Here is a 15,577-nt window from a genome sequence, read left to right on the forward strand (position 1 = left end):
CCTTAGGGGTAAAAGCACTGCTAGCGGAACAACGATAGCGGACGCTAAATAGGTAGCTAATAGGGCTCTTTAGCGAAGTACACCTTGAGTACAGGGGGAGAAGCCCCAAAAAGGGGTGGTACTCCTTGCCCGCGGCTTATAGCGTGATTTTAGGGCAATAGCCTAGAAGCATAGGGCAATTTAGTGACCGAGGGCGCTAGAAACAGACAGTGAAGTGCTATTAAAGCCCAAATGCCCTTTAATTCAGTCACCTTATAACGTGATCTTCGTACATGGACTCACTACAACTGGAAGTTTTTTCAATCTCAGTGACTAAGCTCTGAGTTTGTGAAATTGCCAAGAGGAATATCAGGGGGGCAGGCATTCAATCCGAAGGCTTGTTATCCCGGCTTTCTTCACGTATGCCCGAGCAGAGGGCCCGCAGAGGCAGATGCCTCGATTTAAGTCTTCCCAATCTTCCCCCTTTCCGGTGCTCTGGCAGCTACCTGGGCCCACGAAACCTTCTTGTCTTGGCTAACAACTGTAGTCTTAGGCTCATTTGGTGGCTCCATCACAGGACTCATGGGTGGGGAAATATCAGACTCGGAACCATATCCCGCACGTCGATTCGGGTTGCCACCTGCACTTGACCACCCACTGACAGCACTCCCGCGGCTGAATGCGGTACTACTAGTAGTAGCCGTAGCTTGACTAGGGATGTCATCGTCGTATTTAGGGGCTCGTTCGTGCGCTGGTCTGAGTGGTGTTGATGGCCGTACGGGTAACGGCAGCCCAGATGTTCGCTTACTGGGTATGTTGTAGAGAGTTGGAGTTAGCATTGCTGATTTTGACGTTGAGTCCGTTAATACAAAAGAACTTGGTCGAGCTGGTGGTTTTGGTGGTACTGCAATGTTCCCCTGAGTTGCAGTAGCTGGTCGCCTACTCATCTTCTGCGTGTTTGTTGTTCGCCTGTTAAGTGATTTCTGGGATGCACTCAATGCGTCCTCGAGTCCCTTTTTCATCTCAACTTCTCTCCTATACTTTTCCTGCAGAGCTTTGTACTGCTCGCCAGCATGTTTTCGCTCATTTTCGAGGCGCTTTTGCCATGTTTCTTCACTTAATTCGATGTCCACACGACCTTTAGTCTCTGCTAACGAAGAAACGAGCCCTTTGACTGGAGCTGCCTCGGTGGCAAGAACAAGGCTATTCCTCGACCTGGATAATCTCAGGTTAGTATTACCCAACCAGTAAAATCATTTATGTCTCACAACTGGCGGCACATTTGGAAGGGAAGAGCCTGGCATGAATGTCCACAAAATAGCCAAGCCATTCAAAATACGGAAGAAAGGCTCGTACTCAACATATCCAATGAACGAAATAGCCAAATCGTCCCGAAGGACGTCCCATATTGGAACTGGTAATGAGACGAGAATCATGGTGGAATGACTCCGAAAAACGCCCTCCACCAGTACGTATTTTGCAAGCGCAGGAAGGTCGCTCATCCAATTGACCCAAGAGTCAGGGTCCAGGGACTGGTCTTCTTCCAATGCAACAGACAAAAGCACGTGTGGGACATCCAACTTGCCTGATGGCAGCTTGCTGTTAAGTTTTGACAGGTCGAATATGTTGTTTCTGGTCGAAGCGTTAGGTGTCGGGGACTTCTTTGGCTTGCCAGACTTGGAAACACCAGCCTCTACCAATGGCCGAACGGACAATTCAATGGATTTTGATTTCGGGTCATTCGAAGTAAGGATATAGATGGGTGTTTTGCGGCTTTCCACTTTGTTGGCATCAGTCCATTTCCTTCTCTCTGGTCTGTCATGCTTTATTACAGACAGTATCTCGGAATGGAGCATAGCTGCCGAAAAGGATGGCTTATCCATCCAGTCATCCAAAACCTCAACGAGAGCATTGGTAAAAGAATGTCGTCCGGGCCCAGGAGCCCAAGTCTCAAATCCACAGGCTGCAATCGTCTCTATTACACCTTGCCCACTATCCGGGGCGGCTCCTGCGGCAGCACAGCAGTCAAGCAAAAACAATACATCGCATGCGCATTCTTCGAAAACGGTTTGGATAGCTGACCATTTAACAGTTGGAGAAGAAGGCTTTCGGTTGCTGTTTGGAGTCAGCAGGTGGATGTGTTTTGGGATGGTCTTACTTACCACAACCAAGTGGATTGCCTCGCATTGTTGATTAAACCATGACCACCATAGTAGACGATTATCAGGTTGTCGTTGCTGTCATATCGCCCCACAAAATCGACGACCATACGCATGAGTTCCCTATGCGCAGACGTTGATGGAATGGTCCAGATTTGAGTTTTGAAGTTATAGTAGTCTTTGAACACATCGTATAACTTATCCACTTCCGTCTTAACATTCAAGTCGTCTTCTTCCCAGTAAATCAGAACGGCAATTACGTCTGAGTATCGAGACCGTCCACGTTTCGAGCGATTTGGGAAAGCTCTGGCTGCGGCCTGGACAAGTTGATTAGTCGGAGACTTCCTACACTTTGCACTATGCAGTATATCTCAACTTTGAGAATACATTTCATTTCTCTATCGAGAGCTGGAACCTAATGACATCCAAATTCGTCTCCCTTTCAAGACCCCGCCAAGGGCGACTGAACAATGAAACTTGATGCTCCCATTCTTTAGAGGGGAGACTTTTTACATAAAATAATGCCTTACCTGCTCAACTCTTTCAGCAAATATCGAAAGTTCCTTTATATGGTAGCTCGCTCGACTTATATCGTGAGTAGAGGTGGACACAGAAGAAGGTGCTGTGGTGTTGTAGGACTTCGGTACGCGTTAGTACTGTTGTAGCAGATGAGTTTCACGGGATCAAAGCTGGCTCGACATGGTGGAGGAAAGGCAGGTCTCTATTAATCTCCGAGACCAGAGGAGCTTTTCGAACAGAGCAGAGGGTGTGAACGGAATCGGAAGGATCGCTCACCTCCTCATCACTTCCAGCTGCATTGACGGACAGGCTGCTTGCTGTTAAGTCCGTCATCTCGGCCCAGACAAGATTTAAGACATCGCTGGGTTGATGAATCTAATGCTTAAGGTGCCCGAACATCGCAATCGCTCAGAGCCTGGCCAGACAGGCCCGGCGGGGCTGCACATTCAGCCCCGTGAGTCGTCCTGGATGTGGCTGAAGCGTGGCGTTTCGCCGGTTACAGGGGGTGGAGTCGGTTCCGAATAACGCCTTTCCCAAACTTCATATTCCATTTGGTCTTGTCTTTTATTCTCCCGAGTCTCATCTTGTTCATCAGACCTTAAAAATTCATCATTGTTAACATCAAATCAAATACTGTGAAGCCGTCGGTAGGCACGGTGCTTACCTTATTTCGGGACACTCCGTCATTGGGGTCCCCTGTATTGCGCCACACTCGTATGCTATCATTAACCTCGCAATTTTTCCTCTGAACGCCTTAGGAACGAAACCACCCGTAATGGATTAACCAAAGACAGGACGATCTTCAACGTTGTTAGGCCTAGCTAACGCCTCATAGCCATCTTCGAATGAGGATGAGAGCGTTTTCTTCACCAAAAATGTAGCCATTTGGGCTTCGTTTGCGATATTTGCACTTGGATCCCTCACCAGTTTCCACCAAGCTCGCCCCCAAGACCGCTAATGGCAATAGACTTCTAGCAAGGGAGATTGGAACAATGGCGCTCTTCAACGACCTAAGGATCTCCAACGAGCCAGAACCAAACTGATCTTCCGTACTATGACTGCTGGCCACTTCATGTTACTCGCTCTGCTCTTCGTGAAGATGGACGTTGAGCCACGGCTCTGGGCCCTTGCGGGGGATTTTCAAACGGCATTCCTGCCGTCCTTTACAAACGAGCTCTGGAGAAGCTCCTTCCTTCTGTCTTGCCTCTTCATCTATCTAGCTCTGAGCTTACCGAATTTCATCTTCCGATCAATGATTTTGAAGGATGATGTCATGGCAGATATCACGGCTCCTTGGAAATCAACGTGGAGACTCCGTGATCTTGCTCGCGACAACGTAATGCCGACAGTGCTACTCTTCGTAACCGTCAGGGTTTTCTTCTACCAAGCGCTCGGGATCAAGCTCAATCAATATTACGTCCCGGTCTTTGCACTTTCTCAGCTCGCGTTTGGTATCATCTATCCATAGGTTACGCAACTAAACAAGAAGCAGCTGTCGCTCCTGGAACCAGGAAGCCTGACAGAGGAAATTCACGAACTCGCTCTGAGCGCTAAGTTGAAGCTCAAGAACATCTACATCAGCGCTAGCCCTCTACGACAATATATTGAAAAAGGAATTCAAACATTCGGCTGGCCGCAAATGAAGTACCTTGCCATCCATGATCGTGTAATCGAGCGGTGCACTGAGGGAGACATCAAGGCTCTCACCGCGTAACAATTTAGATGCTGGAAATACGGAAATAGTGTCCCGGCTTTTATCCTGTCACATATACATCCTCTGGATAGCAGAGTTGTAATAAATGATGACATTTTCATTCAGATAGCTGTCACTCACGTCTTTCTATGGTAATGCTCTTCATTCGGCAGAAGACAAGCTACACCTAATGGAACTTTCCCGCGGAAGTATATCCAAAGATCGCCGGAATTGTGATCTTCTCTATTTGTTTTGCCCCTATTTCCTGGTTGTGGTTTACTCTCCAAATACATGAAATGCACCTCAAGAATGCGTTCGTGGCTGATTAGCCCTTGCACTTCCAATGTTCAGTGGAAGCTCGGAACATTGAAACTATTATTCATCCCTGCATTCCGCTAATTACATCCTAAAACAAATTTGCCGCCACACATGGAAATGATCTCAGCACTGCGTCGAGCAAGATTCCTGCTGCAGCTTCTGAGATGAAAATCGACCAGTTGTACTCCATCTATCATAATCCTGCGCCCCAAATTTCAGAACGCCGTGAGGCATTGGAGAAGTTGAGAGAGAATGAAGAAGGTGCCATTTCTTTGCCAGCAGTTGTTGACGAGAAGTTGTAGATTGGAGCTCTCAACTTGATCCCCAGCGGCACGCTTCCCAAAATGCGGGAGCCTCTCGATGGGGCATACGTGAAGAAAGATTGGATAACAAACCCGCGGCAGGAATTCCTGGACCCTGATATTCCTTTAACAACTTGACAGTCCAAGAGCTTATAGTCCCTGAGGTTGAACAAAGTTACAATGCAGTGTAGTGCGTCTATGTATCAAGATGGGTTTAGGAAAGGGGTTGGGAAAAGGGTTAGCGAGCGTCAATGATTCTGGATTTAGCCTACAATAGATGGCGAAACAATGAAATCATCTATCCTCTACAATTTGTAAATGAACAAATAAGGTGAAGGCGTCTTTATCTTTCAATCGAGACTGAACCACTCAGCTTCTAAAGGACCCAGCTAGGTCAGGTTGCTCAAGGCGATATAGAATCATGTGACCTGCAGCTAAACCACTTTCGGAGGGCCCATCGGAGTCTCGTGAAATTTCCCGCCGTGATTGAATCAGATGCTACTCGTCAAGGGCGCCTCTCAACGTCACAAGATTAACAATTATTATTGTACCGCCTGTTTCGTGGCTCTGTCACCATGGCACAAACAAACGGCCACGAAGCACGAAGGCCATCTGCAGCATCTCGTTTCCCAACAGCTCCTTCGATCATGACCATGAATGGCCACTTTGCAGGAGTTGGCGATGCGCCGACCAAGGAGCAGTATGAACATGGCATTCAGGTTATTGACGAAGAGAAAGAGTTCAAGTACAACCCATACAATGATGTTCAGCGTTCCAGCGGACATTAGAACAATCTGCAAGACCACGCTGACAATGTACCAGTCCCAACCTGAACACTTACCTTCAACTTACCAAAATCGCACAATCTGGCTTTAACTACCACCTTATTTCAGTATTCGGGTCGCAGTCCACTGGCAAGTCGACACTGCTGAACCACTTATTTGGCACAGAATTTGGAGTAATGTCCGAAACTGAACGGCGGCAGACCACAAAAGGGATATGGATGTCGAAGAACAAGCGGGAGGGCACTGATGGGAAGATGGCCGACAATATCTTAGTAATGGATGTGGAGGGTACGGATGGTCGGGAACGAGGAGAGGATCAAGATTTCGAAAGGAAGAGCGCCCTCTTTGCATTGGCAACCAGTGAGGTTCTCATCGTCAACATCTGGGAGCATCAGGTTGGGTTGTACCAAGGTGCCAACATGGGCTTGTTAAAGACAGTTTTTGAGGTCAACTTGCAGTTATTTTTGAAGGACAAGCAGTGAGTTCTGCACTTTCTAGATATGCACCGTCCCTCTAATGTGTTTCAGATCCAACCCTCGGTCCCTCCTATTTTTCGTCATTCGCGATCATCTCGGCACCACACCTCTTGCAAATCTTCGAAATACTCTTATTGCAGACTTAACGAATATATGGACCGGTCTCTCGAAGCCTGCTGGTCTTGAAAAGTCACGAATAGAAGACTACTTCGATTTCGCATTTGCAGCCCTACCGCATAAAATACTGCAACCAGACAGATTCATCACGGAAGTAGGAAAGCTCGGGACACGATTCAGGGCTGGTCACCGCGCGGCTAGGCAACATGGTTTAGACCAAGAGTTGGAAGGGGGTGTTTTCCTCCCAGAATATCACCGACGGATTCCTGCGGATGGGTTTTCAGTATATGCCGAAGGAGTCTGGGACCAGATCGTCAATAACAAGGACCTGGATTTGCCCACTCAACAGGAACTTCTAGCCCAGTTCCGATGTGACGAGATCTCGCGGGAAGTTCTGGAGGCTTTTGATGTATCCATTACGCCCTTGGAAGAAAAACAGGCGGAAGGGGTCAGGCTAGGGAAGCCGGCAGTATTGAAGGATTTGGGTACGGCTGGGAAAGCTGCGCGCGTAAAGAGCATCAAAGCTTTTGAGGCCGAAGCCAGCCGTTATCACAAAGGAGTCTACGCCAGGAAACGAGTCGAGTTGGAAGGCAAGATCGATACCCGATTGAAGGCTTTATATCATGGCCAGCTTTCGGCTGCACACAAGTCAGGAGTCGCCTCCTTCAGTGATGCAGTGTCAAGTGCCGTCAAGGCCGGTCAAAAGAAAGGGGCGTCCTACGAGTTTGCCGAGATCGTGGAACGTGAGAAGAAGGTCGCACTCAAACAGTTCGAAACTGAGGCCAGAAGTCTTGCAATAGAAGGAGTCCCGTGGACCAATTTCAAATCGCAATACAATCTGTATGAAAAGGACTTGGATGAAATCAGTGGGCGCCTCCGTAAGGAAGAAATGCGAAGACTCGCAAGTCGAGTTGAGAGATGGGTACGATCAAGGTTGGGCGACTCGGTCGGGCTAGAGTTCAACAAATTGGGCTCTGGACGTGGTGGCAGCGGGGCACCTGAGAATGGCGAAAAGCCTTTGACTGAGAAGGATCTGTGGGACCGGATATGGAACTTATTTACAGATACAGTCAAGGAAGCCGAGACTCGATTTACAGAGCGAGCGAAAAGCTTCGATGCCAATGAAGACGAGATTGAGGTAGGACTATGGCGACTGAGAAGGAAGAGTTGGGGTGTTCTGAGAGCCAAAATCGATGAAGAGGTCATGGAAGGCAACATTCTTCTCAAACTTCGGGAGAACTTCGAAGACAAGTTCCGATATGACGAAGCCGGCGTACCAAGAATATGGCGACCGACTGATGATATCGAGGGCATGTACACCAAAGCGAAAGAGTCCACTCTCACCCTCATTCCTCTTCTGTCACGATTTAGGCTTGCGGAGACTTATGGTCCTCCTGATCTTCCTGATTGGATTGGAAATGCACCTCCGAGCGTAGATCCGCAGGACGAGGAAGATCTCGCCCCGATTGGTGGGGTTGATGAAGAAGAAGGCAAGAGCTTGGAGGAAGAGATGACGATTCTCAGTGAAGCCAAACGCCAAGATCTCGTTGTGAGATTTAAGAAGACAGCTGATGGAGTATATGTGGAAGCAAAGCGCAGCGCTATTGGCGGCATCACCCAAGTCCCACTATATTTCTACGGCTTGCTTTTGGCGTTGGGGTGGAACGAGATCGTTGCTGGTAAGTTCAATATGGCAGCCCAGGAGCTTCTCATGACTAACATCCTTCAGTTCTTCGCAACCCAATGTACTTCATACTCCTCATTCTCCTCGGTGTTGCAGCGTACGTCACCTACAACTTGAATCTCTGGGGGCCAATGCTGCGCATGGCAAATGCGGCATCCGCACAGGCTATCGAGATTGGCAAGGAGAAACTCCGCGAATTCTTGGAAAACTCAGATACAGGACGACAAGCCATTGGCATGAAGGGGAGAGACGACAGTGATAATGTTAGCTTGAATACCCTAGATAGCAGAGGCAAGAGGGTAACTGCTATCGAGGATGATGATGATATATAAGGCGTTGAGGGTTCTCCATGTCTTTGAATTTGTAGATAGGACGACGCCCTGCATAGCGTACGTGCAGTGTACTTAGGTGGAAGGGTTATGAGACGTATAATGATGTATCGATCTGAGATTTGGAATGCTCTCCACCATGTGAATTACATCGAAATGCCTACCAGAAAGTGTCTGACGTTATGGCACAGGTCAGGTCGGTCGAAATTGTCCAAGACAGATATCCAACTGACGCGCAACTGCCCAAAATATTCTTTGACATACGACACTCGTGACTTATCATCTGGAAACGGAACACGAGACCCTGTCAACTTCTCAGCTTTATTTCCATAGCTCCGAATAATAGAATTCTCAGAGCTTGCGTCTAACTAGAATATGAACCTGAATGTGCTTGATGCTTGAGGTCTTCGGCAATACTCGAAGGCAATCTGTGTTTTCCCTTGACCCCCCTTGCCGATCAAGACCACACACAGTTCTTCGATCAGATCTTGTGACTGTGGTATCTTCTAAGTGGCGAGCGGGCTGCCGAATTATCTCCTCTCGTCCAACAAAGTATGAAGATTTCCTGGCGGGTATATAGCGGAAGCTTTGGATATTGGCTGTGGAAGGAGTAGGACGAGCCGAGCCGATGGAGTACATGTGAAGTGTCGTCTTGTACGTCTCGAGAATCCTCAATGCCTTCATGGTCTTCTTTTTACTACCCACACTCCCAAATGCCTTACGAATGCGTTTCATGCTCGATTCTTTCGGAGCTGGTACCCATCCTCAATGAGACTGCTGATTTCAGAAATTTGCCTAACACAACCGCTGACGGTGCAGGAAAATGAACGCTCCTCATCTTGGCTCAGCGAATCTTCGGAAATACAAAAGCGCGGCTTCTGAATGATATCGAGTAGCAATGGAGTGGTTTGAGATGTCCTGAAAGGCCGCTGGTGCCTGGCTACTGTTTGTTTTGAATTCATGGGGCCCACCAACAATTTTGGAATCAATCTCGATCAGAGGCAATAGAGGAGATGAGACCAACGATCGTAATAGCTTCCGCCATGTTTCCCCGAGGAATAACAATGCGCTTGCACGAGAGGAAATAGGAGATGCTAGTCGATTGATTCAGCCGCAAGGCGCTTAATGCCAAGACACTCGCGCTGCTCAGAAGGCTGAACGATTGGACTAGCTCGTGGTGGACCAAAAAAAGCGACACTCGTTTTCAATGTCCCAGGTCCAAGTGAGATCTTTCAAATGCTTCCCCTCTTAATGTCCCTCCCGGCCTTACAGATGTACAATCTGCTGCCCCTTCGTATGTCCCGGCAATTCTAGAACGATATCCTCCGAGTATAGATAGTTGCCCCAAGTTGATTAAGGACATCGAAAATTCAGCTCTGCTTTTTTCGTCTACTGCGAGACCGGGAAGGAAGTGTATCTTGTGTACACCAAGTGGGGGGCGCAAGATTATCTTGGTACTGTATCAGAAGACATCTACTCCCACAGGCTTTCCAAACCATGATCCCAATTCATCAGTATCCTTTTCCTTTCCAGCACTGAAATAATCCGTCAACCGACTCGTCTCATCGTCATCCTCGACTGGCCAGTCAACTTTAGCAGCAAGCCCTTTCAAATCCATCATATCCTTTGCCGTCCCCCAACTGAATCTGCACTCACTTCCCCACCCGAACACCGGATGCATATTCCTCTTCAACCAAGACGTACACCTCACATCAGAAGGATATCCCGAACCCCACGATTCCTCCTCCGCAACCTTCGCCTCCTTTGTGCCACTCATCTCCTCATCCCCATCCCCACCCTCAGGCTTAACCACATAGCTCTCATACAACACCTCCAACGCCGCATCCCTCGTAACCTTCGCACAAACACTCGCCGCACTAACACAGGGATACAAGCTATCCGCCTTCTTCGCAACCGTGATCTTCGCAGTCGGGAATACCCTCTCCAATTTCCTCTGATAACTCTCTGGATTGCCAATCGTATCAATATAAATCTCCTTCACATTAACTCCCCTTTTATACACTCCCTGAATCAGGGCAATCGTAGCATCCATCGCTTGAGCATTCAGATTGTACGTGCCAGCAGGCTTCATCATGTTCGCGCCGATATCTCGCGCGGACATCACGTCGACGGCCCATCCGCATTGTGTGTGTAGGTCTGTGGATGGCGTACACAGTTTCTCCATGAGGTTTGAGCGTACGGTTGGTGTGAGCACTTTGCTGTCGTCAAAGTGGTGGGTTTGCCGGAGGAGGGGGTCGGAGAGGGGGAGGGGGAGGTAGAAGAGTCCGTAGACCATTGGACCGAGGACGGGTCCGCGCCCCGCTTCGTCGACTCCTAATGCGCATTCTGGGCCAGGTTTCGTGTTTTCTGGATCTGAAGGGGTCGGGTCTGGTGTAGGGAGCAATGGTGAGGGGACCGGGGAGAAGTGGCTGTACGAATTCCCCTTGAAGAGGAGGGTGGGGTTGATCGAGGGTGCGATGAAGACCTCTGAAGCGGGAGCTTCGAGCGCAACGTCGTCTTCCATCTGAGAGTCTGCCATATTGAAAGGCAGTCGTGGATTAGAAGACACTCATGGGATTGGAGCCAGTTGTGGTTATGTAAATACTCGATAGATTTCGAGGTTGGCTGTGACGCGTTTTACGCGTAGCTCCGCGTGACGCGACAATTGTCAATCGCACGTGCCTCGCTACCCCTTTTTCATAGTTTAAGGGGTAAATCAAGCAAGTTAAGTTTGGGCACTGCTCTGGAGTGCCAATTAAAGCCCTATTCCGATTCATTTTTGCTAACTCCTCCATCTATACTTTTGTCTGTCAAAGTCACGCCAACTCTAACACCAAGACGGCAACGCTTCATGACTGCTAGACCAGTGCCTGCTCAAAGTCTGCTATAATATCCTTCTATACCGTTGTCAGCAAATGTACCAATGGTGATATATTCCGGGAAGCTATACAATGTTTTCAAGTCCCACAGAGACATAGAGTCGTGTTGGTTCTGGGTCGCCCTCGAAATGCTCTCTCAGGATGAATACCGTCCTTAGGAAAAGTGGTTAGTACATCTCTAGACTTCAAAGATTATGCATACGTACTTGCTTCCCCCAATACTACGGATGAAAAAGTCAGCTTCATGCTTGAGCTCCATCTTGAGCGATCTTCACCTACCTTCCACTAGGAGAAACGAGTTTGAATTTCTTAGTAATTAAGGCAAAGTAATCTTCGGAAGACTTCAGCGTAAAGTAAAGCGCCCCACCATAATTACGATTCAAGTATTTTGTGCTCACGTGGTACAATGGATTTGAGGCGAGACCTTGTGCTGTCAGCAGACGGTTGTGGAGAATATTGGAGTTTACAGACCCGGATGTCCTACGTTACCAATCTTCTCATGGCTCTCCAACCAAATTGCAAGTTGTAAAGCATTGATCGAATTCCTCTCAATGCGCACGGAAAGGGTTTCGAGTCCCGAGAGCAACTGGAATGCTTCGAATGGGTTCAAGCAGGGACCGGTATCCCGCATAATGGCCGCTCTTGAAAACGATATGAATGAAAGATTCCCAAACTTCTCAAACAATTTTAGACCGTGGAATCCAGGAGAGGGCTCGAAGAATTGTGGGAAACGGCTTTTGTTCTTCGCCCAATCAAATCTGCCACTGTCAATGATGATGCCTGCTGAGTTCAAGCCAGAAATGCTGAGCCATTCTGCTGCTGAAGCAATGACGATATCTGCTCCGTGATCGATGGGACGAAGAAGAAACCCTCCCGCTCCTGCGGTGTTGTCACTATACGCGTCGTTAGTCAAAATCAACTGTACACCAAATTTGTTTGTACACACACGACGAGGGGGACGCCTAAATTATGGGCTACAGCTGCCAGAGCCTTGATGTCAGACATAAGAAGGTCAGTGCTTGATATACTCTCCACAAATACAGCCTTTGTATGCTCATCAATCGCCTTCTCCACGTGATTGATCTGGCCATTTTCGATGAATCGAGCTGTGATACCCAAAGGCGGCAATCGATGTCTGAACTGATTCGCAGACGATTCCGACAAACTCGATGCTACAACAATGTTGCTACCAGCCTGTGCCAATGCCGTGGTGGTCATGAATAGAGCTGCTTGACCAGATCTAAATCAATGGTCAGCGACTTGGGCTAAGTTAATGGGAAGAGCTAACGAACGACGTTGCCAGAGCCGCCTCTCCATGTTCCAATGCTGCCATTCGTTTCTCGAAAACGTCGACCGTAGGCTGAGAAGTTAGTGGTTTGGTACTTAGGCAAATGTGGGGAGGAGTCAGACATTCCCGATGCGGCTATAGCAAAACGCCTCTGCCGTCATATTAAAAATAGCTGCTCCATGTGCGCTATTATTGAAGTTGAAAGACTGGAACACATGTCAGGAGTCGTTTTCAAGATTATGTGCAAGAGAGTCTTGCCGTAGAGGCATAAATTGGAGCGTCTTTAACACCATTTTCGGATCGAATGAGGCTGGGATTGAAATCAGCAGGAAGAGTGCCTCAATTGATCGGACCTTACCCTGCATGCACTCCTACGGTCTCAAAGTGCAAGGAAGGGCCATCCGGCGGAGTAGAAATGGCCATGGTCGAAGGCGCTCCAGGTTGTGAAGTGCGAGACAAGGCACTTTTGCTCTTGGAGAAATGTTGAGATTCCCCTTTAAGAATTGGCGACCGCCAAACGGGCTTTGTGACCTGAGACCAGTTGAAAATAACGGTCCGAAGTCACGAACGTATCACGGGACCGTTGAGCATTCGGGTATATCCGCAGTGAGACGCGACGCTTCGAGCATCCCGATTTTCGAGTTGTTTGTTGAAAGTGGTGCACACGACACCCGCGTCAAAAGTGGAGTGGGGTGGCGCTTCAAAGGTGGGATCGACATGGAGAGACACGCAATTCTGCTCACGATGCTTCCATCAACTCGGCTCTCAGACGTGCACTCCCGGGTTGCAACTTCAAAACACTCAGTCGATCAGTATCACAAAGCTTAAGTTCATCGTGTCTTACCTCCATTAGTGGGTTGCGGTCCAGACTCTTCCTCTTCTCGCTCTGAATGGCGGCTGTGCGACTCGTAAATTTCGAAGTCGACAGCGAGGTCCCACCGCACCAAACAAAGGGGTAAATGAGCAGGTGGACTCCATTTTGCATTAAGTTTCCTCGATGGCGAAATTTGTAGCCTGTATTTTGCAATCCAGCGTGCGCAAGCTGCGCGAGCACCGACAAAGCCTGGGGTCGCCGACATGTGTTGCACTTGTACTCCGTAGTTGCATGAGATAAGCCTCTGTGTACATATACTTATCTCCTCTTTCCTCTTCGAGGTTGTACTTGAGCACTTCTTCCTTTCCATCCTGACAGTCCTAATTCAACATGGCATCTTCAAGTCTCATCAAGCTCAGATCCTTTCTGTGGGGAAACGATCCCAAAGACGCTTCACTTTTAATCAAACTCGATTTCACTATCCTCCCCTACTTTTCCCTGATATGGTTCCTTTTCGGACTGAGCAGGGCGAGTTATGGATCTGCATACATCTCTGGGATGGGCGCAGATTTGGGCTTCAAGGGAAAGGCGTACAATTACATGAATACCGTGTATCTCGTCTTCTATGCGGTTTGCCAGATGCCTGGAACTTCCTTACTCACTATTGCACCGCCAAAATATGTGTTCGTTGGAGTGAATGTGACTTGGAGCATCCTCACCCTTATCACATTTAAAATGACACACTTTTACCAAGTCATTGTGTTAAACGGATTTGAAGGCTGTTTATCTGCAATCGCGTAGTAAGTGCCATCTTCCCTAACCCGGTTCTTCACTGACCAATATCAGCGTCGGTGCTCATTTTATATACGCCTCCTGGTACAAGAAGTCGGAGCTTGGCACAAGGGCTGCTATCTTTGTTAGTTGTGGACAACTGGGGAGTATGGCAGGAGGTTGGATTCAAGCAGGTCTATTGGAGTCATTAGCGGGAAAGAACGGATTGCCAGCCTGGCGTTGGCTATTCATTATCGTTGGCATCCTTACAATACCCACTGCTATCTTCGGTAAGTTTTCATCCTGAATTGACATCGAATCAACTCCCATTCAAGGTTTTAGGCTGGGCCTTTATCCCTGATCTTCCATCTCACAGGAGTGCGTGGTATCTTACCGAAGGAGAAAAAGAACATGCGGTTGCCAGACTTGGGCAACCCAAACAGAATACCTGGGACAGGACTGTATTCAAACGGGTTATCTTTAGCTGGCAATTTTGGTTACTTCCTACCATCTTCATGCGTAAGTTGGGACAATGGCCGATTATGGCTAGCGCTAACACGGCCACAGTTTACTCGCTCGCGATCCAAATGGAGCTCAACAACGTCATGCAATTATGGTTGGCTTCTCGCGGCTACACAGTGGTGGAAGAGAACAACTACCCAACAGCGGTCTATGGAGCTGCCATCTTTGGAACTGTATTCTATTCGTTCATCTCAGACAAGATACAATCTCGTTGGCAGTGTTCTCTGGCTATTGGGGTAACATTCATAATTGGGAGCGCAATACTCATCGCCAATCCTCGTGCAGATGCCGGTCACTTCTTTGCTTTCTATCTCCTAGGAACGACATACGCACCCCAAGCGCTGTGGTATTCTTGGATGGCTGATGTCACGGCACACGATTTTCAGCTACGAGCGATTACCACCGGCTTTATGAACTCTTTCGATTTTGGATTCTCCACTTGGTGGCCCTTGATCTTTTATCCAGTCACTGATGCTCCGAACTATAGAAAGGGATATATTGCGAGCATCATTACTGGAGCGCTAATCATACCGACGGTATTGGTGATTGCGTATTTGGAGAAGCAAGGTATCAAGAATGGGACACTGGGAAGGAAGTTTGATACTGAAGAAAGTGCGGGTGACGAGTCTGTCGAAGCTGGTACTGAGCAGGTGCCGTTGCCAGAGAAAGCATAATTAAAATTGGGAATCGGCTGCGGCTGCATGAGATTCTGAGTGTTCCACTTTAGAAGGGAACAATAGACAGTTCACTAGGGCAAAGGGAGGGAAGGAGCAGGAGTGGAGACTGAATCCCAATGAGGGAGGAACTGGGGGAGTAGTTTAATTCAAATGGCACCTTCCCCTATTGAGATTTTGTTTCCGAGAATGAAGCGTAGTGCGATAATGAAACCTTCCAAAGTTCCACTTCAACTTCATAAAGTGGTGTGTATTGTTGAAGGCGCAA

The 15,577-nt window shown here is 48.3% G+C and overlaps 5 protein-coding genes across 5 annotated transcripts; 3 read left to right on the plus strand and 2 right to left on the minus strand.

Annotated features, from left to right (window-relative positions):
* Positions 1 to 143: 143 nt before the first annotated feature.
* On the minus strand, positions 144 to 3,225 carry K444DRAFT_616377 (uncharacterized protein). The gene is made up of 5 exons (XM_024880915.1): positions 2,934 to 3,225; positions 2,669 to 2,776; positions 2,142 to 2,455; positions 1,336 to 2,094; positions 144 to 1,194 (listed from the first exon to the last, which is right to left on the minus strand). The coding sequence occupies exons 1-5, from the start codon at positions 2,988 to 2,990 to the stop codon at positions 441 to 443; spliced, it is 1,992 nt and encodes a 663-aa protein (XP_024733441.1). The 5' UTR covers positions 2,991 to 3,225; the 3' UTR covers positions 144 to 440.
* Positions 3,226 to 3,442: 217 nt separating this feature from the next.
* On the plus strand, positions 3,443 to 4,200 carry K444DRAFT_67216 (uncharacterized protein). Its single transcript, XM_024887722.1, has one exon. It carries the CDS (start codon positions 3,712 to 3,714, stop codon positions 4,123 to 4,125), a length of 414 nt encoding a protein of 137 aa, XP_024733442.1. The 5' UTR covers positions 3,443 to 3,711; the 3' UTR covers positions 4,126 to 4,200.
* A 1,287-nt stretch (positions 4,201 to 5,487) lies between these two features.
* K444DRAFT_567229 (root hair defective 3 GTP-binding protein) lies at positions 5,488 to 8,500 on the plus strand. The gene is made up of 4 exons (XM_024877159.1): positions 5,488 to 5,715; positions 5,793 to 6,233; positions 6,283 to 8,027; positions 8,078 to 8,500. The coding sequence occupies exons 1-4, from the start codon at positions 5,546 to 5,548 to the stop codon at positions 8,362 to 8,364; spliced, it is 2,643 nt and encodes an 880-aa protein (XP_024733443.1). The 5' UTR covers positions 5,488 to 5,545; the 3' UTR covers positions 8,365 to 8,500.
* A 2,574-nt stretch (positions 8,501 to 11,074) lies between these two features.
* K444DRAFT_567235 (homocysteine synthase CysD) lies at positions 11,075 to 13,168 on the minus strand. Its single transcript, XM_024877160.1, has 10 exons — positions 12,887 to 13,168; positions 12,787 to 12,838; positions 12,651 to 12,734; positions 12,533 to 12,600; positions 12,187 to 12,480; positions 11,712 to 12,133; positions 11,520 to 11,664; positions 11,447 to 11,461; positions 11,312 to 11,393; positions 11,075 to 11,258 (listed from the first exon to the last, which is right to left on the minus strand). Exons 1-10 carry the CDS (start codon positions 12,949 to 12,951, stop codon positions 11,220 to 11,222), a joined length of 1,266 nt encoding a protein of 421 aa, XP_024733444.1. The 5' UTR covers positions 12,952 to 13,168; the 3' UTR covers positions 11,075 to 11,219.
* A 564-nt stretch (positions 13,169 to 13,732) lies between these two features.
* K444DRAFT_595141 (putative pantothenate transporter) lies at positions 13,733 to 15,467 on the plus strand (the record flags this gene model as incomplete). The annotated part of the gene is made up of 4 exons (XM_024878383.1): positions 13,733 to 14,142; positions 14,189 to 14,403; positions 14,456 to 14,632; positions 14,681 to 15,467. The coding sequence occupies 4 exons, from the start codon at positions 13,733 to 13,735 to the stop codon at positions 15,307 to 15,309; spliced, it is 1,431 nt and encodes a 476-aa protein (XP_024733445.1). The 3' UTR covers positions 15,310 to 15,467.
* Positions 15,468 to 15,577: the final 110 nt, after the last annotated feature.

Source organism: Hyaloscypha bicolor (assembly GCF_002865645.1).
Source record: "Hyaloscypha bicolor E unplaced genomic scaffold K444scaffold_118, whole genome shotgun sequence".
Lineage (NCBI taxonomy): Eukaryota > Fungi > Ascomycota > Leotiomycetes > Helotiales > Hyaloscyphaceae > Hyaloscypha > Hyaloscypha bicolor.

Coding starts and splice junctions, on each gene's coding strand:
- K444DRAFT_567235 (XM_024877160.1), bottom strand. CDS start 12,951: ATGGCCATTTCTACTCCGCCGGATGGCCCTTCCTTGCACTTTGAGACC. Junction 12,134..12,186: donor TTAGGCGTCCCCCTCGTCGT/GTGTGTACAAAC, acceptor CGACGCGTATAG/TGACAACACCGCAGGAGCGG. Junction 11,259..11,311: donor CTGTGGGACTTGAAAACATT/GTATAGCTTCCC, acceptor ACAACGGTATAG/AAGGATATTATAGCAGACTT.
- K444DRAFT_616377 (XM_024880915.1), bottom strand. CDS start 2,990: ATGACGGACTTAACAGCAAGCAGCCTGTCCGTCAATGCAGCTGGAAGT. Junction 2,095..2,141: donor AGGCAATCCACTTGGTTGTG/GTAAGTAAGACC, acceptor GACTCCAAACAG/CAACCGAAAGCCTTCTTCTC. Junction 1,195..1,335: donor TCGTTCATTGGATATGTTGA/GTACGAGCCTTT, acceptor GAGATTATCCAG/GTCGAGGAATAGCCTTGTTC.
- K444DRAFT_67216 (XM_024887722.1), top strand. CDS start 3,712: ATGACTGCTGGCCACTTCATGTTACTCGCTCTGCTCTTCGTGAAGATG.
- K444DRAFT_567229 (XM_024877159.1), top strand. CDS start 5,546: ATGGCACAAACAAACGGCCACGAAGCACGAAGGCCATCTGCAGCATCT. Junction 6,234..6,282: donor TTATTTTTGAAGGACAAGCA/GTGAGTTCTGCA, acceptor AATGTGTTTCAG/ATCCAACCCTCGGTCCCTCC. Junction 8,028..8,077: donor GTGGAACGAGATCGTTGCTG/GTAAGTTCAATA, acceptor AACATCCTTCAG/TTCTTCGCAACCCAATGTAC.